The following is a 26958-nucleotide window of genomic DNA, read 5'->3' on the forward strand; positions in this document are numbered from 1 at the left end:
TCCTAGATTTGAGGATTTCTTTTCTTATTCTTGTTTTTCGGTCTTTCTTGAATTGAGATTTAGTTTTGTTTGTTATTGTGAACCAGGTTGCTTTTTCAATGTTCCCTCTTTTATTCTATCGGTTGTGATCTTCTGTCTCAGATTAAGGTCTTATGTTGTTTTTATTTTTTGTTGGTCCTTCTTGAATTGAGATTTGGTTCTTGTTCTCCCCATTCTAGATTGGGCTTAATCTTTAGGGCCTATTTGGATGCTTGTAAGTTGGGTAAGTGGGAGGTGACTTACAGGGAAGTCACTTATAGGTGGTGTTTGGGGAGGAAATTCACCTGTAAGTTACTTACAGGAAAAACTTCCATGAAACTTTCAGGGGCTGGGGGTGAGAAGTCACTTCCCTGTAAGTGACTTACATGCCAATGGTCTGATTTTTAAAAAGAGGGAAAGAGGAGGGACACGCATTTCCATGACAACAATGCTCCAATAATCTCTCTCTCTCTCTCTCTCTCTCTCTTTGTAATTAGGGTTGCCGTACGCCTCTGTCTTCCCCTCTCTCCCTCTTTGCAGTTAAGGTTATGACTTTTTTCTTTTCCTTTTTTAACTTTTATTTAAAGTGGGCCTAATTCAGTGAGGTTGTGAAAGTGGGACCCACACCTTAATGTATTTTTGGTATATCCACACCAGGCATCAGTTTTGCTAGCTCATTTCAACACTTGGGCCCATACATGAAGCAGATCCAAATCTTAGGTGGGCCACATCACAGGAAATAATGGTGATTGAATGTCAACCATTAAGAACTTCCTAGGCCCACCATAATGTTTATTTATTGTCCAACTTGTTGATGAGGTCACACATACCTGGACAAAGGGTAAACATGAATATCAGCTTGATCCAAAACTTTTGTATCCCACAAGAAGTTTTACTGGTGCGCATTCAATCATCGTTGTTTCTTGTGGTTAGGAGCACATAGTTAAAGGAGTTGTTTACAACTATAAGCAATCAACTATGGTCCCTCAAAATGGATGTTTGGAATTCTTGATTGGACCTATTATTTCCATAACTAATTTTTTTACTTTCCATTTTCTGGCAGTTTTTTTGCTATTGACTAGATGGTTACAATCATTTGACTGGCATGATTTTTGCCTAATGGTTCATGAATTGTGGGCTAAACTTGATGGAAAGGTTCAAATTAATTGATTTGGACTGTCCATGTGTCCCTATGCAATCTTTTGTTCTTCAAGCAATTGATCTTGTCTCATTTTACATACCTTTTACATGATCCTAGTTGAGTGGGGCCCACCAGATCAATAGTCTAGATTAGGGAGCCATGAAACTGATTATGTAATCTAGCGCTATTTTAGGTATTTTGAATTCATTAGCCCATTTTTATGACCTACTTGATGATTGGTTTAGCCTGATAATTGGCTTAAATATTCATATAGATGGAATTAATAAAATGACATATTTGGTGTCAAGATTTCTTTTCTGATCATAAAGTTTTGGAACGATTTCTTGCTCCAAGTTCTGTTTGGTGTGAATATACAACTTCTTACTCTTAATTAACTTACAAGTTACCCAAACACAAAAACCTACTTACCTGTAAGTGACTTACAACTTATATCCAAACATGATAACTTGTAAGTGACTTTTAGGTGTAAGTAACTTAACTGTAAGTCACTTACAACTTAAAAAATTTACAAGCATCCAAACAAGCCCTTAATGTGTTTGATGGTTTCTTTTGTTTGAATTGTTCGTGTTCTTCTTCTTACTTGAATTGAGCTTTTGTTGATCCCTTGAATATATTTTTTACACCTTTGAAATTGAATTTTATGTTGATTGTTTTTCTTTCAAATGAGGTTTGTTTCATTTTTGTTTTCTCACATTTCATTTTCCTTAGTGTTGAAAGGGTTTTCTCTCTCTCTTTTTTTTTATGGATTTTTTTTAAAAAAATAATTTACACTCTGTTTTCCTTCTAATTTTGTTGAAATTTCTTCCTTTATTTGGTCATTGTTAGCCTTCTTAGACAATGCTTGGCTGCATGCTTCTTTCAGATGGCAGAAATTCAAGTTAATGTTTTAGAGGTTCTCTTTTTCATTCTCTTTCATCTTTCCTAATTATAACTATTTATTCACAGGCCTTGGCTATCTGATATTGATTTAGAAGGTGAAAATCTCATCTAAGTTGGTTCAGCTTATGTAACTGATGTCAAGCTCATTGTGACTCAATTCCAGCTCGACAGAGTCAATTGCCAACTCATTGAGTCTTGACCGAGTCTGCGTAGTTGAAGTGGAGTCCATAGTTTTATATTTTCTTTTTAAATTTTTTATCTGAGCTTGTTGATTTCATAACTCAAGGGACAGTGCCTGAATTGGCAAGTTGCATGAACCAACTTGCCGACTTTGGGTTATGAGGTCTTGACATTTTGAAATCATGGTGAAAATCAAATCAATAGCTAAACAAACCATTTTGCAAATATGTTGTTGTTGGCAATGAGACTTTCCTAAATACCTACAACGACACCTTGAATGTCGCGATGTCGACCTTGCAAAACATTCAGCAAGTGCTTGACAAGGCTAAGTTAGGGACCTAGATAAAAACCACCATCCCCTTCAATTTCGATATCTACAATTCTCCCATCGGCTGGGACTTCCGGGCAGATATACGCGACCTCACAATTCAAATAATTCAATTCATCTCAGAAAATGACACCCAATTCGTTTAGGGTTTAGGGTTATATGGTTTATTGTTTTAGGGTTTGGGGTTTGGGGTTTTTGGGTTTTGGGGTGTTTGAGGTTTTGGGTTTCGGGTTCGTGTTCGGGGTTTTTTGGTTTAGGGGGTTAGGGGTTAGGAGTTAGGGTTTGGGGTTTAGGGTTCATCTCTATCTTTTATCTAAACCTAATCCTTATCTTTTATCTTTTGTCCTATCTTATCTTCATCCCTAATCATCATACCTTTTATACATGTCTAACTTTCTCCTGAGCCTTTCCTTTTATGAAAGGCATTGTAAGAGTTCTACTATAACCCATATACTAACAAAATGACACCGTATGTACAACTAAGAAAGGAAGAAAGAGAGGATTTTGGAGAGCTTAGATCCAGTAAGTTCATTGTCATTCTTTCATTATTTGTATATTTAATGTAATTTGACTCGATATATGCAATGAACCGTATGGATCGGCCACACGTTCATTGCATTGATATATGGGTAGATACGATGTAGAAACGATGGAAAACGAAAATTCCATATGAAGTTTCTTGTTGCAGAATCGACTTGTGTGCATCTGATTGAATCAGATTAGATTTGTACGGATCATACGATCCCTAAGGCCAAATTATACAAGGGCCCTAACTTTTAAATTAATCTAACCATTGGATGAGCCACACTAGTCAGATCTGCAAATGTTTAATAAGGAAATCTCAGATTTCTGTGCAAGTGTTTGTATCACTTGGTATAAAAAGTCGAGATTGGATATCGGTGTATGTGTGGTTAGATCTACACCATTTATCCAATGTGTAAAGGCAAAATATGTTAAGATATCAATAATCTGAATAATCCAATTATCCGATAGGCCACCCCGATCAATAATTTGTCATTCAATTTCAGAATCTAGATGTAAATAAGCATATGAATAGTTCATATTAGTAAATCCATGGGTCTTCTCTAGTGTTTGGCTAAGGAGTGGGCAATGATGGGTGTAGATCTGTTTAAATTGGTTAAATTTCGTTCAACAATCTGTGTACCTTAAAATGTATTTTCTCAATTCGACGGCATCAATTGATAGTTGTTTGAATAGAATTTTCAAAAATCTAAATTTTGATAATTGAATTTAATGAACATATTATTTCAATTATTTGGTTATTTAAGGTTTGGCCACCTAGGATGATGATCAAAGGCGGGCTCCATAGTGTAATATAAACGGATGAATAACAATATTCTCAAAATAATTGATAGGATTTTTGAAATGAAATTAATCTGATTATCTTGTTGATTCTTCAATAGTAGACTCACGTGAGTAATTCTATCGTATTTCATGTTCATTGGAATTAAAATAAATTGTTTGTGGTAGTTTGATTGATTGATATACTGAATGGAGTGTTTTGTTATGATGTTGTTGATTTAACTATCGTGAATGTATGTTACCGTAAATCACATGTTAATATGTGCCAAATTGCATGAATTATGATAATTGTATATTAAATTTACATATGAATGTTCTGATTAAGACAAGTAATTATGACAATTATGAAAATAATGCATTTATACATCATCCATTATACAATACATTGCATTGTCGATCATGGGGGCCTCACTTGAAAGAAACGTTGATCTTATTAGATCGTTAGCAAATGCGGGATATGACCAAGCCTATTGAAAGCTGTAAGCCTACCCAATAGGTGAATGCAGGTTGACGATCTCCAATCTTAGCAGATGAATGATCAACCGATCTGATGCATTTATACACCATTTGTATTCACATAATTGTGCATCCTCCTTTTCTATTATATCGTAATTTTAATAAGCATGAACGATGCTGAGTTTTCTCACCAAGCCCGGCTAGTTTACATTTTTATTGATGGATGAGTTGATGCATGAACAAGAAGGTGTGGCTAAAATGGTGCATGACCCACATGAGACGTGGCCAAAACTGACTGCATTTGGACTGTTCCAAATTATTTAATTAGAATTTTATTTGTTAGGATAGTATGATTCATATATAATGAATGATGGTATTAGTTGTAGGATTTTAAGAATTTGATTATTTTTATTTAATTAAATTGATCTAGGTCTGTAGCAAATACTCATTAGTAAGTTATATTAGCTGATGAATTATGTCTAATTTATGTTGATTAAATGTTTATGGATGTTTAGAATAGACGGATATTGATCTATAAATCATTTTATGTGAATGATTGTAAATGGACCTAATTGAAATGTAAAATGAATATTACTTTTGTATCTGAATAATCGTATAATAAAATAAGGTAAGTGCACGATGTATGAGTTATGATTCAAAATTCGGGTATGATGGTGCACAATCTGACCTCAAATTTCGGGGCATGACAATTCCGGCATCCAATAATGGGGTTGAATTCGTCGATGTTGATTTTTTTTTTCCACTTCATTTGTTCCCTCGAAAACCCTAATAACTATTTCGTCAGAGATTGGATTTTGACAAATTTTATCTCGTTAGAAAGGTAACTTGACGAGTTTTAAAACGAAACAAGAATTAGTTGATTAGGAAACCGTTCAACATCCCAAACGCATGTTAGAAGCCTTTAACAGTCATTTGTTAACTTCGATCGTTAATTTTTCGAAATTGTTTGATCCAACGAAAATGCTCATAACTCACTAGTTATATATTATACAATTATTAGAGGTCGAAAATATAAAATTACACTCATGCAATTAGCTAGAAATAGGATTGGTGATATTTATTAGTAAATTGAAAATGTAAAAGTCTTATTGAGACATAAAAGCTAACCCAGTGGGACCTAGCTATTGTATGAGGTTGGTGTAGCTCACATTGATGTTTGTATTTTATCTACGCAGACCATCCAGTTTGACCGATATTTTTAAAGCATGAGCCCAAAGGTTAGGTAGATTTAAGCATTGAGTGGACCATACATGAGAAGTAGTGGGGATGGAACTCATACAGTTGAAAACCTACCGAGGCCATAGAATTGTGGAGCGAGCAAGTATTTATTTTTCCCCTTCATCAGGTTTGTCTGATCTCATGAACAAGCTGGATGTCAAATAAACATTACAGTGGGCTTTGGGAGGTTTTTTTTAATGGTGGACATTCAATCACTATTATTTCCCCATGGTGTGGTCCACCTGAGATTTAGTTCTGCCTCATTTTTGGGATAAATCCATACAATAATATGTAAAAATTAATGGACGGTGTGGATAAAACAAATACACATGGTGGGGTACACAGATCACTGACCAGTGTTACTAGCGAAACTTGTCCGCAGTAGAAACTAAAGTGTTAGTTGTTATCTATGGATATAATGTAAGATGGTGATGATTTGTTAATATCACTTGTGGTATTGATGTAGAGTTATCCAAACCATTCAAATAGTGGGTCCACTCGTAGATTGTTAATATTTATACTTTTACTATTTAAGACAATCTTAAAAGTCTATTAGGTGGGCCTTAAACATACGGCTGATAACATATGGTATTATTTAAATGATTTAAAACGCATATCGTGCATATTTGAATGCAAATGTCATTTTGGAAGAGGAAATCGAATTGCGTACTGAGTTACTTATTACATGTTCTTAACGTAATGAGTAAACTCAGTTGGGCACACCTTGAATGTACGTGGTCTATCTACGCCGTCCATCTATTTTTCCATCTAATTTAAGGGATTGAGCCCAAAATTGAAACATATCCAAGGATCAAGTGGATCATACCATAGGAAACAGTGGGGATAATGATTGCCACCATTGAAACCTTTCTAGGCCCCACGGTGATGTTTATCTATCATCCAACTTGTTCGTAAGATCATTTGGACATGGAGGAAGGGAAAAAACAAATATAAGATTAATCCAAAACTTCCATGGCGTCTAAGAATTTTTCAACAGTAGACAATCAATTCAACGGTTTCATGTGGTGTGGTCCATTTGAACATTATATATGCTTCGTTTTTTGGGCTCAGGCGGATTAGACACATAAATGGACCTCATGGAGTTTACTCAGTACCCTAAGGGCCCGTTTGGCCGGTCGGATTGGAAGGGATTGGATGGTATTGCAAGGGATTGGAAGTCAAATCCCTGGATTGGCCTGGCGTGCCAAACAGAGTCGGTGATCTGATCCCAATCCCATGTATCTCAAGACAATCCGTTGACAGCACCATCATTACATTTAAATCCCATCAAATCCACCCTAATCCTTCAAATTTGCCTGGGACGTGTTTGGTGTGAGGGATTAGAAGGGATGAGAAGGTTTAATACCGGGATTGGCCGGGCTCGCCAAACAGACTGGATGTAGCAATCCAGGGATATATCAATCCCATGGATCTCTAGACAATCCACTGACAACACCATTATTACCTAGAAATCCATGCCATCCACCCTAATACCATTCAATCCCTTCCAATCCACCCGGCCAAACGGGCCCTAAGTATAGTGAGTTACTCACTATACCAAACCCTCCCATGAAAGAGGGATTTCTGTATACTCAGTTACTTAGTATGCTCTTACCGTATCAAGTAAACTCAGTTTAGCTCACCGTGAATGTTTTCCCTGCTCATGTAAGGGGGTTGATTCCAAAATTTAGGCATATCTAAATCTAGAGTGCATCATACCACGGGGAAATAGTGGGAATAATGATTTCCACCATTGAAACCTTTTTAGCCCCACAATTATGTTTATTTTTCATTAAACATGTTCATAAAATCACAAAAACATGCACGAAAGGGAAAACACAAATATTCCATTGATCCAAAACTTCTATGGACCTTAAGGGCGCGTTTGGGTGGTGGGATTAGAAGGGATTAGGTGGGATGGGATTCATCTGGTTCTGTGCCAATTCCACTCCTTGTTTAGGAAGAATGGAAAAGCTGGGATTTACATTAAATGGAGTTGCATTGGTCCCGTGCCAATTTTACTCAATGTTAGCAAGTTGTGTAGGTCCCACTATGATATGTGTGTGCTATATCCACACCGTCCACCCATTTATTGAGATTATTTTAGAGCATGGGCCAAAAAATCAGGTAAATCTAAAGCTCAAGTGGACCCCACCATAGAAACAACGGGGATTGAATACTTACCGTTGAAAACTTCTTCGGGGCCACATAAGTTTTGGATCTACCTCATTTTTAGGTCCATGCTATAAAATGAGGTTACAAAACAAATGAACGGTTTAGATATAACACGTGTGTTATTATCAATAATTTCAAATGCTGGTGGGTATATCCATTCAATGTTCCACCGTATTATCAACAAAGCATGGCATTAACCTTATACCATGGCAACATGGGACAATTCCTGCCATGGGTAATAATTATGTTTTTTTAATCCCATCCCACCTAATCCCTTCTAATCCTACCGCCCAAACAGGCCCTAAGAAATTTTCAACGGTAAATGTTCAATTGACACTGTTTCCGTGGTGTGGCCCATTTTGAGCTTGGGACATGCTTCGTTTTTTTACTCAGGCTTACCGTATCCGGTAAAATAAATGAGAGGAATAGATAAAATATAAAAATATCAGTGGACCCCTCGTTACGCTTAGGGCCGGTTTGGCCGGCTGGATTAGATGGGCTTAGGTGGGATAGAATTGCATCCGGTCCTGTGCCAATTCCACTCCGCTTGGGAAGAGCGGAAAAGCTTGGAAGTATGCTGGATAGAATTGTTTTGGTCCGTGCTAATATCACTCAATGTTAGCAAGTTGTGTAGGTCTCACCATGATGTGTGGGCTATATCCACACCGTCCACCCATTTTTCGAGATCATTTTAGAGCATGGTCCAAAAAATCAGGTAGATCTAAAGCTCAAGTGGACTCCACCATAGAAAGTAGTGGGGATTGAATACTTACCGTTGAAAAAATTCTTTGGGGCCACCTAAGTTTTGGATCTGCCTCAGTTTTAGGCCCATGCCATAAAATGAGGTTACAAAACAAATGAATGGTTTAGATATAACACATGTGTTATTTTCAATAGTTTCAAATGATGGTGAGTATATCCTTTCAATGTACCACCGTGTTACAAACAAAAAAGGTATTAAGCTTGCCCTATGGTAACAGGAAACAGTCCCTGCCACGGGTAATAATGATATTTCTTGATTCCCATCCCACCTAATACCGTGGGATCGGTCCGGCCAAACAGGCCCTTGCGGCACTGAGTTACTCACTACGCAATCCGTTTCCATTTCTAAAACCCTTTTTCGAATTCCATTTCCCACTCTCTCGCTTCCATTTTCGGAAAACCACATCTCCATCTCCGGCGAGATTCCGTTTCTATCGGCTGCTCGTTTGAGAGGTTTTTTGTTTCTCAGATTTCGCATCGGAAGGTATGCAATTCGCCTCTGGTTTCTAGAAAATATGTGATAGGGTTTGATTTTGGTGGAATTGGAGTTATTTGTGGAAATTTGTATTTGCGTAGGGTTTCGGTTCGACATATAGGGGTTTACGAGTGATTTGATTTCTTTTGGCAGGAATTTTGGTTTTTCTAGGGTTTGGTGTTGTGTAATCAGAGTGTTTTGGTAAGACTCTCTCTCTCTCTCTCTCTCTCTCTCTCTCTCTCTCTCCCCTTTCTTCTCGTAGTTTGACAGCATTCAATGTATGATATCTGTGGCAGCATTCAACACGCACGGCGCTCATGAAACGCCATCATCCCTGCCTACTCCAAGCGCGGCCTCTCCCAAGATGCAAATCCTCCATCACATGCGACTCATGTTCTCCTTGGTGCCCAAAAATCAGGATGACCAAAATTCAGATGTGACACACCACGTTATTTTAGTGTTTCTAGGAATGATTTTACCTTTTTGGCCCACCGTAGTTCTAGATTTGCTGGATTTTTCGGCTCCAATGAGAACATGAGGGGTCTGACACGGACTGATTGATTGTCATGCAAACATCACAGTGGGCCCCACATAATCGTGTTGTAGTGCATCAGGACGTGCGCTCAGTCGTGCAGGTGCAACTATGGGTCTGTGCGGGTCTGTGTATGTTTGCGTGTGTGCATGTGCATGAATGTGCCCATGAAATTGCAATGCAGAACTTAACCAATGGATGCAATGGGTACACGAAATTCATTTTTCAAATGGATGGCCAAGGAAAGTCCATTTCTGGATGTAGTCTCCCGACTTCATTGATTGATGGCCAATATCCATCATCATTGGTTTTCCCTTTCGTCTCTTTCTTACCCTTCCTCAGGATCTTGCTCTTCACTGCTACATTCGCATCAGCTACAATGCTTATCCAAGTGATCATGGTTGCTCAAAATCCCAACAGGGCAAACTTGGCTGGCAAAAGGAAGTACACTTGGATAGTTTGGCAATGTTGATTCAAAATGAAGGTTATAAAAGGACAAGGGGAAGGCCCAAAATGACGTGGGGGAAGGCAGTAAGAGTATGTCGATGAGGGTTTAACTAAGGATATGGTCCTCGATAGAGTGGAATGGCGGAATAGGATTCTGGTAGCTGACCATGAATAGAACAAGATTCATGTAGCTGAACCCAAATATAAGGCTTAGATGATGATGAACCAAATGGATTAAAGGAGATCAAAAAAGAAAAGAAAAGGGAAATCAAAAAAAACATAGCCCAATGAAAAACAAAGAAAGCTAAAATGCGAAAAACCCACATAATAATGATCTCTTGTCAATATTTGACGAGACTGGACTTTTAGGAGTAGTCTTGTTTTGGGTTTGCAGGTCAGTTGACTACTTGAACAAAGGATTGAATTGGGCCCACCTGGTGAGCCCATCAGCCTGATCTTTTGGTGAGAATATGTTGACAGTCTGACCTTGATGGACAACTTCCATATCTTGCTCTACACATGCAATGCCTTATAGATGACATGCCTCATCCACGCGTGTGCCTAACAATCCTCTTAGAGAACTTTGTTGATAGGGGCATAGGGCTAATGGAATGGGTTCGGGTTGGTTCCTAGTACCTGTACCTGGACTTAGTCAACCAGCATAGGTTATTGCTAGGTTCAGGTCTTGACAGTCAGACCTAGTCGATGGACAATTTTTATATTCCAGTGGATCCTTTTCAAGGTAAGGTTGGATGATGTGTGGCTTTGGGAAGTTCTTGGATTGGCAGGGCAACTCTTTCCTCTTTGTTTCCATGTCTCTAGTCCATTTACATCCATGAAGGAGTCAAGGTGAAGGTTTCATTGAATATGAATTTCAGGAATCTAATGGACAGATGGAATATGTTTATCCAAGCTGTTTTTTGTTAAGCAAGGTGTAGCTTTTTGAGGAGCAGGATTGTTTTATGAGTTGGGTTGATTGAGGATTTGGGAAGATATGTGGATTGGCAAGGTAACTCATGCCTCTTTGTATCCATGACTCTTCCTCATTTACATCCACAAAGGGGTCCAACATGAAGGATTGCATTGAATGTAATCATATATAGAGACACTAGCGTGTGGAATGTTATCTTTTGCCCGGACCTAATGGATGGATAAAATATGTTTTTCCAAGCTAAGTAGACCTGCTAGATTTCAGCCTACGTAATCTACTTAGTGTGGTTGGACTGAATGATTGGTTGGATATTTGCACATGCATGCCACATTATTGTGTACTGGTGTGATAGGCAGGGCTGTATACATGTGTGGACTTGACGGAATTAAATGGAATATCTAGAGAGCAAGTTGCAAACATTTTAGTATTATGTCATACAATCCATTTTCTCCCATGAATCTTGTCTACAACTCTAAACACTTGCTTTGTGTTTCACTGTCACATCAGCTCATTTATGCAACTTGAACTAAACACAAACAAGTTCCTCAACCATCTTCAAGTACAGATTTTTGCATACTTTGGAAATAGCATCTGGTCCTTGTTGGTTCCATTCTCATGAAATCTCCTATGGGGCAGCACCATATCAGAGAACTTACAAGAGTACCTCCATCAGCATTCATTTCATTACATATGGAGTTTATATGCTTTGTTTGCCTGCTTATTAATTATCTTCTCAATTCTCGAATCATGATACAGTTCGCTAATATTCTGTTATTTTACTTTAAAATGGGTTTTACCACTTACAATACTATTTCTTCAAAGCATTTGATGTCCCAAATATCCTAAATACTTGTCAAGAATAAAAAACTTATTAGCCTTATTTCGTGCAAAATTATAAATTTCCCTTGTTTAGAGGCTACATTTTCATCAGTAGGTTTGCTAAGTCCAACCTGGAAATACATGGGTTAATGATAATCTGGCAGTTTCTGAAAATTTCTCTTTGTTGGGCTGACAATAATCTGTTTTGATTGGAAACAGGTATATTTTTCTAAAATTTGCCTCTTATCTCTCTTTCGTGGCTTTTCTTTGGAGGAAAGATTTTGTTAGGTTTGTGAATTTGTCACTTGACATGTCGTCGTGCTTTCTATGTGCAGGAACTTGGTATAGTTATGAACCTTTATGCGTTGGTGTTTGGAGAATCTGTTCTAAATGATGCAGTATGTATTTATATCACCGAACAGGAATGATATTACAAAGAAACAGATCAAGCATGACCCTAGCCACCCTGAAGATGCAAGACTGGTATTGTCCTCTCTCTCTCTCTCTCTCTCTCTCTCTCTCTCTAATAGTGCTGGCTCTTTTTAAGTAATCCAAACCCTTTACGTCATTTTAGTGATCCCCATGTGCCCGCCCTTCGTATTATTGAGGCCATTTTCAGTGATCCAAATCAACTAACATGCTAAGGCCCATGTTACAACAATCCATGCAAAGTGATCTAACTTTTTACATAATTTTGGCCGTTTTGTGATCAAAATCCTTCATATTATTTGAACCAAATGGTTTATATTGTTTGGGCTGTTTTAGTCATCCAAACCCTTCATATTATTGAGGCCGTTTTCAATGATCAAAATCAATTAATATGTGCCAAGCCCCTTGTTCAACAATCCAAGCAAATGTTTTAGAGACCTTGTTGGATGTCACATGCACAAAGGAAAGAAAGAGAAATCGTTAGGAGTGGATGAATTTGGCCATAGAATACTTCAATCTTTTTTAGTTGTATGTGGCTTGTTTTGGTTGCCACATGCACAAAAGAAAGAAAGAGAAATCGTTAGGAGGGGATGAATCTGGCCATATGATACTTTGATCTTTTGTAGTTGCATGTGGCTTATTTTGGTTGCCACCCGCACAAAGGAAAGAAAGCGAAATGGTTAGGAGTGGATGAATCTGGCCATAGAATACTTCAATCTTTTGTAGTTGTATATTGCTTGTTTTGGACTTTCTGTTCAAAACTATCAATTTGTTTAGCTACTTAATTGAGAGTCGTGATTTTTCTTTTGTTTAGGACACTTGATACATGGTCATTCATGCTAGGTCTTTTTGCTGTGATCCAAATCTTTTCGTATGACTTGCCCTCTATTTTGCAATCCATCCCGTTGATATAATTGGGCTGATTTTCGGTGATCCAAACCATTCATTTGATTGGGCCTCTATTCAATTTTCAAAGCATTCTTATGATTGGGCCTATGTTTAGCGATCCATACCCTTTACATGGATCTGGTCATTTCCACACTACATGTTCGATTTGGTTAATTTGGTCATTTCCAAACTTAAATTCGTGATTTTGATGACTGGATTGCTGGATTCTGGTGGAGATGGTAATTACCAATGCATATCAATTGCATATCAAATACAAACTACCACATGACCCCTTAAAACCATATTGAAAGATGGCTTTTGGGATTTGAGAATGTTAGGGTTAGGGTTTGGGATTTATATATAGGGGTTTTGTAAAGGGGATCAAAGGGAAGAGGGAATTCGAAGATTCGAAGCAAGGGGGTCACGAATTGGGGTTGTTTGTATGGACACTGTTCCCATGGTACTGTTCATGGCTAGAAATTGGGTTCAGTTGGGTGTAGGTTAGGTCTAGGTTGGTTTAAAATCATTAAAACAAGAAAAGAAAGAGAGGAAGAAGTTGAAGAAAGAGAGATGAGAAGAGAAGTACCTTGTGAGAGAGAGAAGACAAGGATAACAAGGGTTTGGGGTTTTAGGTTTTTACGCTTTAGGGCTTAGGGTTTTAGGGTGAAATCCATGAATTTGGTAAAATCCCCATGAAAAACAAACGGAAGAGAACTAGAAATCTGTGATTTTTTTTTTTTTTTTTAAATTTATTATTTTTTTGAAAATTTATTTGTGGGAAGTTATTTAAAACTTGAGTAGCTTATGAAGCTTGATACTTAAGCATTTAGAAATAGACATTGTCTAGTGCACCCGGCTAAAGTTGGGTGCTTAAAGAGTGCTAAGATTCAAACCCATCTTGTTTGCGTACACTTGATTACCAAAACATGACCATTGCATATACATGTGTACATGTGTAAGTGATTGCAGTCATTCATCAAATAGGGTAGGGTTGGGTTGGGTTATGTATGGTTGGTCTTTCTGTTATAACTTCTTTATTGCTGAAGAGTATGTTTCTAGGCAAGAATGTTCACCTTATGCATGTGTGGGGTGGTCGTGGCTTAGATTAGCCTATGAAACAAAGATGAATTTGTAAGAATTATATCAGGTGGGCCAATGCAGCCGCCCCACCTTTTATGCCATTCAATGCTGTTGTTTTTCTCATTAACCATCTACCTTCTTCAAGCACACATCAAATATTTTTCTCTATGAATGTTTACATTAGGTTATGGCTATGTGTTGACTCATCCTCTTCACATGTGGCACAAACATACATCCAGACCACTCAAATTGTAGGTCCCATTGTGGATAGAGCATATCTCTAAATCTCAATAATCATTGATTGATAGCTATCAAATGGATGGTTAAAAGTAAAATATGCAGTGGTCCAAATTTGAAGGGAAAAGTCAAATGGTTAATATTATCTTCTCAGTGCAATTTTTCACTTATGCTCCGACAACAATTGGGTCAGCAATTTGGACAGTCTGGATTGTCATACAACTATGCCAAGTGTACAGTTGAAGAGTCATCACCATTTTTAAAATGGTACAATTTGAAGGGAAAAGTCAAATGGTTAATATTATCTTCTCAGTGCAATTTTTCACTTATGCTCCAATGACAATTGGGTCAGCAATTTGGACAGTCTGGATTGTCATACAACTATGCCAAGTGTACAGCTGAAGAGTCACCACCATTTAAAATGGTACTGAGCTGAGCCTGATGAGACCCTCTCATTTGATCAGACAATATAGATAACTGATCATCCAATGAATGAGATTTGGGGTCCACATGATCCACATGCAAAAGATGGGGATTGTTGCTCCGTAGAATCACTCTCACAAAGGAACTGCACAAGGAAGAGTTCTCAAATGGAATTAAAACAGGGAGATGACATTGGTTCCTATGTTTTCGAAGTATACATTCTTCTCACACCCAAATATTTCGTGACGCAATCTGGAGAAGGATAAAACATTCAGCTAGTGTGGCTAAATGAAATCCAAATGGACGTTTTGCAAATCAAAAAGACAAGATAGGTGCAGTTGATTTTAATTTCAGTTATAGGCAACACTAAATCATGACAACATTTGTATGAGCTCTTACTCTTCTTTGTCATGGGCTTTGGCATGATCATCCCATTTCTCTGCTGCAGATTGGCTAATGCTGGCCTTGGCATCAGCCAGGAAGGTGGGATCCGACTGATGCTCATTGTCCGAAGGCTCCTTCATTGCCATGATGATGTAGAATGCGATAACTAAATTCACTGATATGACAGCAAGAAATTCACTCAATAGTGTCAGCGAAGAAGACGACAGTTGGCTCGAACCTGTTCCAAAAGAATCGCTCTTGCTTATGAATTTGGCCATGATACGAACTTTCACGAGCTACTGTCAAATGCACCTCTGATGCCCCAGCATAGATGAAAAACATTTGGACTGCTCGTCAGATAGGACACACCATGGATGTTCAGTTGGCCAAAAATAAAATTGATTGAATAATCCTAACCACATCAACGGAGGGCATTCATTAACACTGAATGCAAACCTTCCATGTGCTTTTCTTTTGACCATCCCAATTTTTCCCTGAAATCTCATCTCTGTTCAACTATGGCCATCCACATTGGGCCTGGTGGACAAGCAGTCCAGATCTCGTTCACGTGTCCATGTGTCCCATGGAGGAAATGTGACTATCATGCATGATACAAGAATTCCTCAGACCTAGTTTCAACGAAAAGCAACCGCAGGGTGGCAAATGACTTGTTATTAAATCATGCATGAGCATGAATGATTTATGTCAAAACATTCATTTACTTTAGTTTGATGTGTGTTAAGGATGCAAATGAATAAATACAAGATCAAAGAATAATTGCCATGAAGGGGAGACTAAACTTTGTTACCTTTTTTTAGACTAGAAAAGCATATGATAGAAACCCCAATTGGCTACATTTCCATAACATTCTTAGACCAGATCTCCTATTTGTAGAAACAAACAAGGCAAACAATTTGATATTGGATGGGGCTGCTTGGCTTAACTTCTGTCAATTGGTTAAAGCAGGGGGCAATTAGAACTTGTTTGGTTGATTATAACTCTCATTGACTCATGTAACTTCTATTATGCTATTCTAGGAAAATCTATGAACTGTTCTTATAAAGCTTCCAACACAAATGTCATATGACAAAGTTGCACATGTTATGCAAGTTTTTCTGAGGGAATTAGGATAATTTTGAGAAGTAGAATACTAATTGTAGCCCTCGGAAAATTCCAAAAACATATGCCCGACGTGTTCCAATGTGGCACACGTGGAAGATCCGTGCCATCCATCAGTAAGCCACAATAGTGAATGTGCTCCAACTTGAAAAAAAAAAAACTCCGTTCCACTCGTTTAGGTTGGCCAGACATACCAAAAAAAGGGCTTATCTATATATATATATATATATATATATATATATATATATATATATATATATATATATATATATATATATATATATATATATATAAAAAAAATGGTACACATTCAACAAACATGTGTCTCACCTGATGGGTTGATTGACTGAGATTTTGGTTGTGTCACACAATGTGGGGCACACATGCAACCAGGATCTCACAGGTGCTCTTGGCACTTTTGGGGCACTTGTGCTTGGTGTTTACAAATGGGTGCTTGTAAGTTGCATTCCTCCTTTTTGGGGGAAAAACGCATTAAGAAAACATGTCCTAAACATGTAATCAATCAATTATAATCACAAATATGTAGAAAATGCATCAAGAAAACCAGTCCTCAATTTCCATTTTGGGGGGAGTTTTTGTTAGTTTAGTGAGACAAAACATTCCTGGTTTTGACATGCCACAAGCTTTTTGGTCTTCCATTACTTCTTTTAATCCTCTGGCAATTTTGGTGTTCCAATATTGGAGAAATGGTGAAGGTGCACCAGATGATAATATAAAAAATAAGGAGTTGCCGCAAATACCTGTTCAAACCTTGTCCAAAGGCAGGATCATTTGACTGTGTGAATGATGTCTAGTGTTCGAAGACCATTAGCTCCAGACCATAATAATACCATAACCATTTGATTGATCCTCTTAGCTCCACAATGTAACTTGATTGTTGATCTCATCATATTGATCATCAAATTACAAATCTAGTCCAGATCATCAATCAAGACAGTTGAATGGTTGGATTCTTCAAATATTGATCAATCGGCTTGTGCAGCCATTTGGTTGCATCATCTCTTTTTATTCATCTATATCGCATTTTTCCCTTAGTAGATAGGATAACAACACAAGACTTCGGTACTGTCATGTTGGCTTTCAGGACGAAAGTAATGATTAAGAATGACATATTTCGAGTCAAAGGTGAAATTCTTGTGTTTATAAACAATTTTTTTGAAGTTTGAAATATGACTTATTAAAAAGGAAAAACTTAGCAGATACAACACAAGGGCGTTGATTTATAAAAGATGAACAATCATTCGTGCTCAATGGGCTTATCCAACAATGCATGCTCTAGACAACTATCATTTGCAAATTCCCCTTTGGTCAGGGATGTTTTGTGTGCCATCCTACTAGTTTATTGTGTGCACTCTACATGGAATTAGGCCATTCCAAAACCCTTGTGGACCACACCACCAGATCGAGAGATTTCATTAATGGTTGTACATTGTTCCTGATTGTGTGGCCCACCTGATTTTTGGGCATATCTGATTAATGCTTTATTCCTCCATTTGTTTTTTTTTTTTTTTGGCACCTTTGCTTCTTTCTACATAGTGATGATGATTAAATCCAATTATTTTAGGATCGATCCGACATTAGGGATTGAGATTTTTTATTGTCTTTTATGCAATTATCCCAATGAAATAAAGAACTTCAGTCATAAAATTAATTATAGACATCCAAGTGGGAGTTTCAAAATGCAATAGAAACTTATGGCGATGTTTCATGTACTGATGTCTAATAATAATAGAATTAATGATTAAATTATTTTTCCTATTGCATTGAGATTTAATCACCATAGAAGTCATGATCCGAGGCAAGAATGTTCACCTTATGCATGTGTGGGGTGGTCGTGGCTTAGATTAGCCTATGAAACAATGATGAATTTGTAAGAATTATATAAGGTGGGCCTTATTGATCAAGGGTCTGGATTACCCTAGGGGTTGGATAGTGTGATCGGGAGTACCAGTGGATCCCACTCAGTTGTGATTCATCTAAAATCGTGTAAGGGAGGTGGCGCACTACAATTTTGTCACACACCCAATGTTCTAGCTGAACTGGGATTACCAAATTCATGCGGAGCCTAAGGGATAGGAGTTTCGATGGGTACCAAATTCCTTAACCCTCTTTAAGTTATTTAAATCGAGCTGGGTTCGAAGCCTACATACAACTGAAGCCTCCATTCCCATCCGACTACAACATCAAGCCTGTGGCGATGACATTTGATGTAAGATCGATGCATGAACTAAGTAACATGTGAGATCAAATAGCCAAATTAAGATATTTAACCAAAAAAACACAAACATCGCTATAATTATCACAAATATCATGAAAATCAAAAGAAAATCATGCATAATCCTAACCTAAGGTACCAACTTCGTAACTCAATATCATTAAATAAAAAGAAACTAGGATCTAATGGATTTAGGGACGTGCAATTAGCATATGATATAGGCTATTTTAAAATAGGAAACCTAATACAACCTAGGGTGAAATTAGGATTTTGGTAATTTAGGAAAGGAGGAAATTGAGAATTTAGGTTTAGGGTTATGGTTTCGGGGATGGAAGAAAGGAGTTTTGATAATGATGGTGGGAAACCAAAAGGGGTAGGTGGGATTCGCACGTGTGGTGTGGGAGGATGAGTTTGGGTTGGTTAGGGTTTGGATTGTGGACGGGTATGGGAAAGTTGGGTTTGGGATGAGAGAATTAAGAATCCGAAGCAAATACCTAGATGGGTAAAAAAAGAGAAGATGGTGTGGGGATACAATTTAGGTTTAGGGTTATGGTTTCGGGGATGGAAGAAAGGAGTTTTGATAATGATGGTGGGAAACCAAAAGGTGTAGGTGGGATTCACACGTGTGGTGTGGGAGGATGAGTTTGGGTCGGTTAAGGTTTGGATTGTGGACGGGTATGGGAAAGTTGGGTTTGAGATGAGAGAATTAAGAATCCGAAGCAAATACTTAGATGGGTAAGAAAAGAGAAGATGGTGTGGGGATATATGGAGACCTTGCACCTCTGTTGATGAAGATTAGCCTCACACTAATCTTCCTTCCAAATCCATGTAAGTATCTTCAAATCGCATGAAGATGGGAGAAGAAAGCAATAGTTTTTTTTTAATTTTTATTTTTAATTTTTATTTTTTATAAATTACGAAATTCAATGAGGGAGAGGTCACACGCCCTCCTCTTTTATAGATTCAAGAAGTTTCAAAAATTACAAAAATCGCTGTCTTTTGAACTTTAACGAAAATAGCCATAGGCTAAATAAAATCAACTAAACACTCATAATGCGTACAAATATAAAATAATAAAAAACTAAATCCTAAAATATGATATAGTCTAAAACTAATGTGGATGATTAACGATCAATGGCCCAATCATGTGATTCATGCGATCTAAGAGCCCAATCGCCGCGTCCCTCCGATTCAATGGTCTGGATCACTTCATAAATCAGCTTGTGTGCATCTTCCCAGTATGATGTCTTCCAGATGCTTGCACATGCACATGTGGTCTTCAGCACGATCACAGGTACTCACCTAGCCACAGGCAAATCGGCGTGACCCGCTTCTTCCTCTGATATGTACATAAGAGTATGCGTAACGTGATGTCCTCATCAACTCTCCTCGCCTGAAAAGAGTTCGCCTCTGGCGGAATAAAACTCCTGTAGCGCTTCAAAATGTCTGGATCTAAATGTTGTAGCTCGTCCTCTGTAATCCACGTACTGTTGGAGATCGGCCTGTGCTTCCATGTCGAGTGGAAACTGCTTGTGTATCCAGTATGTCTTCTATCTGTTCGCTTCGAGTAGGCAAGGAAGGTAAAGGTGGTAATGGCTCGGATGATTGGTCAGGTAAGGGCCATGGATTTGGGACTAGGTCATGGTTTGTGGGAGGGTATGTGGATGGATCAAAAGGTAAAGTAGCAGGACCCTTGTATTGTACTAGATCTTACACATTAAAAGTAAAACTAATTCTCATGGTAGGTAGAAGGTCTACTACTGTAACACCCCGTACTTTTTAGTATTCGGGTGTTACCATGCCACCTAACTTAGTATAAATACAGAGCTAACTTAAGCAAACACTCACGCTCATTCTGGTATCAATCCAACCGTTGAAAGCAATCCCCATCCATATATCAAGTTATCCATCCGTTATTATTTAAGATGGACCTCCACTTTGATGTAGAAATCTATTTTCAAGATTTCCATCTCCTGGATAGATCAATCCAATCATTCATCTTAGATTTGGAAATCTGAATTGTGAGATCCACTGTTCATCAAATCCGCAACATTTTATCGATCGCTCTAACACTTGATTTCCTTAATCCAACCACCGGATTATAAAATGAATTTTTAGGTTACAATTAGACAATCCTAGAAACTATTAAATCCGATTTATACCATACCTACTTAGAATTCACGTTAATACAACTGTTTAGTTTTAGATCAGGTAAATCAATTCCATTTAGACATCTCTACGAGATCCTAGGACTATAAATCGATTTCTTAGAAACAATCTAATCGTAGCTTATGTGAACGGACTGTTGATCTGAGGACTTACCCATGCATTCACATCGTAAGATTCTAAGGAACCCAAAGGATCATTTGTTTCGGTTTAATTCAAGTGTTATCTGACGAGCAGTCTAGATGTTTTTCATCTATGCTGGGGCATCAGAGGTGCATTTGACAGTAGCTCATGAAAGTTCGTATTTGGATTCTTCAGTCCACTTATATTTGTTAACGGGAAGGCTCACTATTGTCATGGAGTTGATCTAACAAACTTCTAACTCCCTATAAAGTCCTACTGAATATCGGGCATATGGATCTCATTATTACTATGCCTCATACCAACTTGCACCACCCTGTGCCTTGCCTGGGTGAAGGAAGCTGGATGTTAGGTAGGCTGTTGGTTGTTGAACTTTTGCCAAGCTGCAATGACAATAAGCTGAACCCCAAATACCAATCCTCTTTCGTCGATGTTGCCTTCTGTTGTTTGCACCACATGGTCTCTCTCTCTCTCTCTCTCTCTCTCTCTCTCTCTCACACACACACACACACACACACACACACACACACAACTTTTGAAAATGTCATACAACAATATTTGTGTTTTTATGATGTTATTTCGTTTCATCGCAGGTAGATAGTGGTCATGGCGGGAGTGGTAAGAAAGTTCTTCTTTGCATCGATGTTTATGTGGATAACCCCAATTGTGATCTTATATGGGTTTAACCATCATGTGTTTCCTGGTAAGCTTTCTCGTTCTACCAATGGTGGTACACATTCATTATCTATCCATCATGACGGCAACTTGTATTGCTCTATGATGCTAATCTTTAAGCTCAACCCATTTTAGTTTAGGCTTTAAATGGATTTCAACAGCCATTCATTTAAGCTAATTCAGATCTTAAAAAAGTATTAATTCTTCATCCAATAGCACAATACATGTAATGCAATTGAGCTCTTTGTTAACATGTCCCCTTATATGATCAACAAATCCAATATGAAGCCATGGAATAGATTTCTTCTTCCAGATGGAAGAAATGGTTGTGTTGATCCCCAAATAGCTGGGACAAGGCTATGATATTATGATGGTGATGATGGAAGCAACTGTCTTCTAGATAATTGTGGTAGTTTCCAAACTCACGCTTGTTACTTCAATTCAAAGGAGAATTTTGTTATGCTTTTGAGCAATGAATGGGAGGTCATTGCAAAAATAAAATTAAAGATATTTGGGACAACACTGTCCATTGGATTAGGGATTCACCTTTTACATCATTGTAGTTTCTTTGCGTATTCCTATCACGGTATTCAGCATTGATAATGGTGTACTGTTACAATACAGGCCATAATGGTTGTTACGGCTCTTTTTTTTTTTTTTTTTGAAAAACCCTGTATTGGCCTCATGACAGAACATTATGGGGCAATTATGCCCGTTTTTGGGCTTCGTTTTTTTTTTTTTTTTCCTATAATGGCAATTACGGTCGTAATGCATAACGTTGGCCATTGTTACTGTTACGCAACAGCCACTATGTAACCATTTCTGCGTACCTTGATTTATAGGTTAAAAACTCAAAAAAACTTGACCTGCTTGAGTCTTACTCGAATCAACCAGTTTTCACCGACTCTAGAAAATTTTGACCTAGTCATGACTCCATCAAAACATGAGAAAACCCCTAACCGACTAAAAGCTTGTAATTAATTATTTATTTTTTTAAGAAACTCTACTCGACTTGGCACAACTTGGTATTATTTGTACTTTCACATATTTAATAATTAATAATACTGAGAAAAACTCGGAAAAACTTGTACGAGTTTTGGAGAAACTCACCCGAGTTTTAGATGACCTGACTCAAGTGTCAAGTCGAGTTGAGTTTCATGTTTTTAAACGATGGGTCTATTTGTTGTAGCATGTACCAGGGGTCCTTTTTGTGAGCTCCTCCATGTATCTATTGTAATGTTCTTTTGTTTTCTTGAAGAAAATCTTTTGTTTTGCCTTCCATACAAATATATGGAGGATCCAAAAAAATGCCAATTTGTTAAATTAATGAGGGTCTCTATTCCTAGGCCTTTTTTTTTTCGCGAAGCTTTTGACATGAAATTCCCAGTAGTGTCCATGTGTGTTGACCTACTTGGCAAAGCATATCAAAAGTAACAACATGATGTGGAATGCATCCACCAATTAAAAGTAGAGCATGGAAAGAATAAAACGGCTCACAGAAGCAAAGGCTTACAGAACTAAACAAGGGCCACGCCTCTTTCTCTATGATTGAAAGTGTCTATTCCATGTTTCATGAGTGTACTTTCTACTTGAACAATGCTATGTGTGAAAGCTTAATACTTTTCTTACTGCGCTCCCAAAGTTGTTAGAGCATTAAAGATTGGCAAGGTTTTTCTCTTAAGTTTGTTGGTTTGACTTCATCAACTAGTTCAGTGTGAGGTACTTCGTATATTAGAAATTTTTATGAATGAGAGGTCACCCTGATATTATATGTTTTTTGGGTTTAGGGTCCAACATCCTATACTATTTAGCGAATGGTATCAACCATACAAATCCTTCATTGGTGTGTTTTGGTGATGATTGTGGTCTATCCAATTTGTTGACCAATGCGTGGATGAACCTTACCTAAATCTCATGGGTTTTTTTTTTTTTTTTTTTAATAATTATTGTGGCCAACTTGAATGATTGTGGCCTCTATATTCTCCTTTTTTATTTTAATAATATCTTTCATCTTTTGAAAAAAAAAAAGAAAAAGAAAAAAAATAAAGTCATGCTGATAGGAAGGTCAACTAAACATAATGCCTTTAAAAAAGTTCATAACTAAGCAAACCATCGCAGCTTTTCTTTGATGGTCCAGATAAGTGTTATAGTCTAGAAAAATAGCATCTCTAGTTCAAGTAGTTAGAAACATTTAATTGGTACAAGTTTTAATGTCCATCCTTGTAATGGCAGTTGGATGGTCCAGATCGATTGGCATGTTTGGCAATTCTACATGTAATGTGGTTGATACCATATACTAACTGTTACTAAATGCACATTGGATTGGGTCTCATTTTTAACACAACGCAATCTCCATGAAGACAAGATGTTCAAGTGCATCTCCGGAGTTCATCTATGTGTCAAAGATGAAGGTTGGGACCTTCACTAAGCGTGCTTGTATTTCCATAGGTGACCTGGAATGCTTCTAGGACATCTGAGCCATGCATCAGGTCAGACCCACAGCGTCGGTGACTTGGCCCAAAGACGAGGTTGGTCAATTCATTATGTGGGTTGCACATTGTCAAAAAAAAAAAAGAAAAAAAAAAAAAGGATGGTCTAAACAGGATCAATTTTCCAAATTCAACATACACATGGGCCCCGCCTGGTGAGTGGACTTTGGCACTGTCATCTGCATGGACCCACCTCTGCACAGCGCGGATGTCCCAAATACACACCAGCTTGGAATTTATGGTTGCATTAGGGGTGCATGCAAGCTAGCAGTTACATATGTAGCTGCAGTAGCTGACTGATTGTTGTGGTACACTGGTACTGGTACAGTGTACCAGTCTATTTTTTCTTCCTGCCTTATCTATTCTAGTCTATTAATTTTCTTTTCTTTTCTTTACTTTCTTTCTTTTTTCAAGCTTTCGTCGTGGTCATGACTTGGACTTTTGGTTAACCATAGGATCGTCTTATTGAGAATTTTGGTTTATCTTGTAATTCAATTTTACTTCTCAAGGATTATATGATCCTCCACAGAAGGATATGCATAGATTGTCAGCTTTTCAGTTTGTACAGGTGGGATCTATTGTTCTGGCATCCAGATCATTTATTTGTTGGGTTCTGCCATGGATAGACCATGATCTGAAGAGCTCCCAGATAGGAAGAATGGGGATATCTCATGCTTGTCCTTTCTACTCAATTGAATACGGACCGTTTCTGTATTTATTTTTCCTGTCTATTTTCAGGCCTCAAATGGAAGGGGTTTGGGATAAGCCATTGAGTAATTTCTGTCCATCAATTGTGGGATCTGTCAGATCAAGCCATTGACCCCACTTGTACAAATTGACAAACTGAGGCAATCATGCGTAATACTCTTTCCAAGGATCATATAAGACAAATAGCAAAAATGGATATTTTTTTCACAAGCAAGAGTGATTCTTTTGGAACAGGTTCGAGCCAACTATCATCTTCTTCGCTGACGCTATTGAGTGGATTTCTTGCTGTCATATCAGTGAATTTAGTTATCACGTTCTACATCATCATGGCAGTGAAGGAGCCTTCGGACAATGAGCATCGGCCGGATCCCACCTTCCTGGCTGATGCCAAGGCCAGCATTAGCCAATCTGCAGAAAAGAAAAGGGATTGATCCTACCGAAGCCCATGACAAAGAAGAGTAAGAGCTTATACAAATGTTGTCACGATTTATTGTTGCCTATAACTGAAATTAATATCAACTGCACCTATCTTGTCTGTTTGATTTGCAAAACGTCCATTTGGATTTTATTTAGCCACACTAGCTGAATGTTTTATCCTTCTCCGGATTGCGTCACGAAATATTTAGGTATGAGAGGAATGTATACTTAGAAAACATAGGAACCAATGTCATTTCCCTGTTTTAATTCCATTTGAGAACTCTTCCTCGTGTATTTCCTTTGTGAGAGTGATTCTACGGAGCAACAATCCCCATCTCTTGCATGGGGATCATGTGGACCCCAAATCTCATTTATCGGATGATCAATTATCTATATTGTCTGATCAAATGAGAGGGTCTCATCAGGCTCAGCTCAGTACCATTTGAAAAATGGTGGTGACTCTTCAACTATACACTTTGCATAGTTGTATGACAATCCATACTGTCCAAATTGCTGACCCAATTGTCATTGGTGCATTAGTGAAAAATTGCACTGAGAAATATTTGCTGTGTGCTTGAAGAAGGTAGATGGTTAATGAGAAAAACAACAGCATTGAATGGCATAAAAGGTGGGGCAGGTGCATTGCCCACCATAGAGAATCAACGAGACCGTTTGCTCATGGGTATGAGGACGAGAAACAGTTAGTAATGCCCATGTATTTCAAGAAATGTTTTGATTTTCGTTTATTCACTGCATTGAATGCTTTTGATTATGTACTCAAAGATATTCTCAATGTTCAATTTAAACCTATGAAAAATACCATGTAGATCTACTAACATCATCAATGAAATGTATCTAATAGCGAAACCGAGCATGTCCCCAGATATCAGAAAGCATCATTTGGATTTAATGGCGATATGAAATTAAAAGCGAGAAAGCACATGATGAACCGTACACATTGTTGGATGATAAGTGTGAGGAATTTGGGGTTCCCTCTAGATGATATAAATCACCTTTCCTTGAGCTACGCAGAAGAAATCTCCCATTTGGATGTTCCTTCACAAAGAAACAGTTGGATGAAACTCAAAAGCGAAGGTTTCTATACAGTTACCCAGCTAGATCATTTCTCAAACCAGAAGTAGGGCATGTGAGCCATTGCTATGCTTTTCTAAACTATTTGTTTTGATGTGTGGCCCACCTAATGAGCTGCCCTACCTGCTTTTTTTTTTTTTTTTTGTGTGGTCACGTATGCATTGGAACCATCAGATGGATCATTCATCTATAACATACATAAGTGGGGAGATGCTTGTGGACATACCACTACAAAAGGAAATGGTAACAAAATAAGAAAGATGAAAAGGTAGAGCCATTAGAACCCTTCTATTGTAGATTGGTTATGGTCATGTGTCAATTGAGACCGTTCATCTGATAGGACCCATCACGGATCATGTTCCAAAAAAGTTTATAGATAATCCAAATCTAAATTTCTCCTCTCACCAAATGTGGGCCATTGGAACCATTTTTTTTTTTTTTTAACAGTTGCTTTGGACTCTGCCAACCAGATGGCGAGGATCATATGATTTGTGTATTTCTAATCATTTTCCATCCACAGTAGAGGAAATTGAATGAATGTACTGATTGACACGTCAACCCTGCCACATGTACAATGAAAAGATTGCTTTATTCTATTCCAGTCCCACCAGCTGCACCATATTAACCACAGCAAAACAAATGAAATATCGTCCAACTGCAACGAGGTTTTTGATAGGGTACCGTGGCCTATACCAGAGTTACAATAGGGGCGGTATCCATCACTGGATCACATCTTAGATGATGATCT

At 37.8% G+C, this 26958-nt stretch overlaps 1 protein-coding gene across 4 annotated transcripts; it reads left to right on the forward strand.

Annotated features, from left to right (window-relative positions):
• Positions 1–8831: 8831 nt before the first annotated feature.
• On the forward strand, positions 8832–25412 carry LOC131253189 (uncharacterized). 4 transcript variants are annotated; one of them, XM_058254069.1, is made up of 5 exons: positions 8832–9006; positions 9151–9198; positions 12000–12209; positions 21423–21532; positions 24936–25412. In XM_058254069.1, exons 4-5 carry the CDS (start codon positions 21436–21438, stop codon positions 25130–25132), a joined length of 294 nt encoding a protein of 97 aa, XP_058110052.1. In that variant the 5' UTR covers positions 8832–9006; positions 9151–9198; positions 12000–12209; positions 21423–21435; the 3' UTR covers positions 25133–25412. The 4 variants fall into 4 exon arrangements, with proteins under 4 accessions (XP_058110052.1, XP_058110051.1, XP_058110053.1 ...); XM_058254068.1 differs by having other exon boundaries at positions 12062–12209; XM_058254070.1 differs by lacking the exon at positions 9151–9198 and having other exon boundaries at positions 12062–12209.
• The last annotated feature ends 1546 nt before the right edge of the window (positions 25413–26958 follow it).

This window comes from Magnolia sinica, chromosome 8, assembly GCF_029962835.1.
Source record: "Magnolia sinica isolate HGM2019 chromosome 8, MsV1, whole genome shotgun sequence".
In the NCBI taxonomy this organism is placed as follows: Eukaryota; Viridiplantae; Streptophyta; class Magnoliopsida; order Magnoliales; family Magnoliaceae; genus Magnolia; species Magnolia sinica.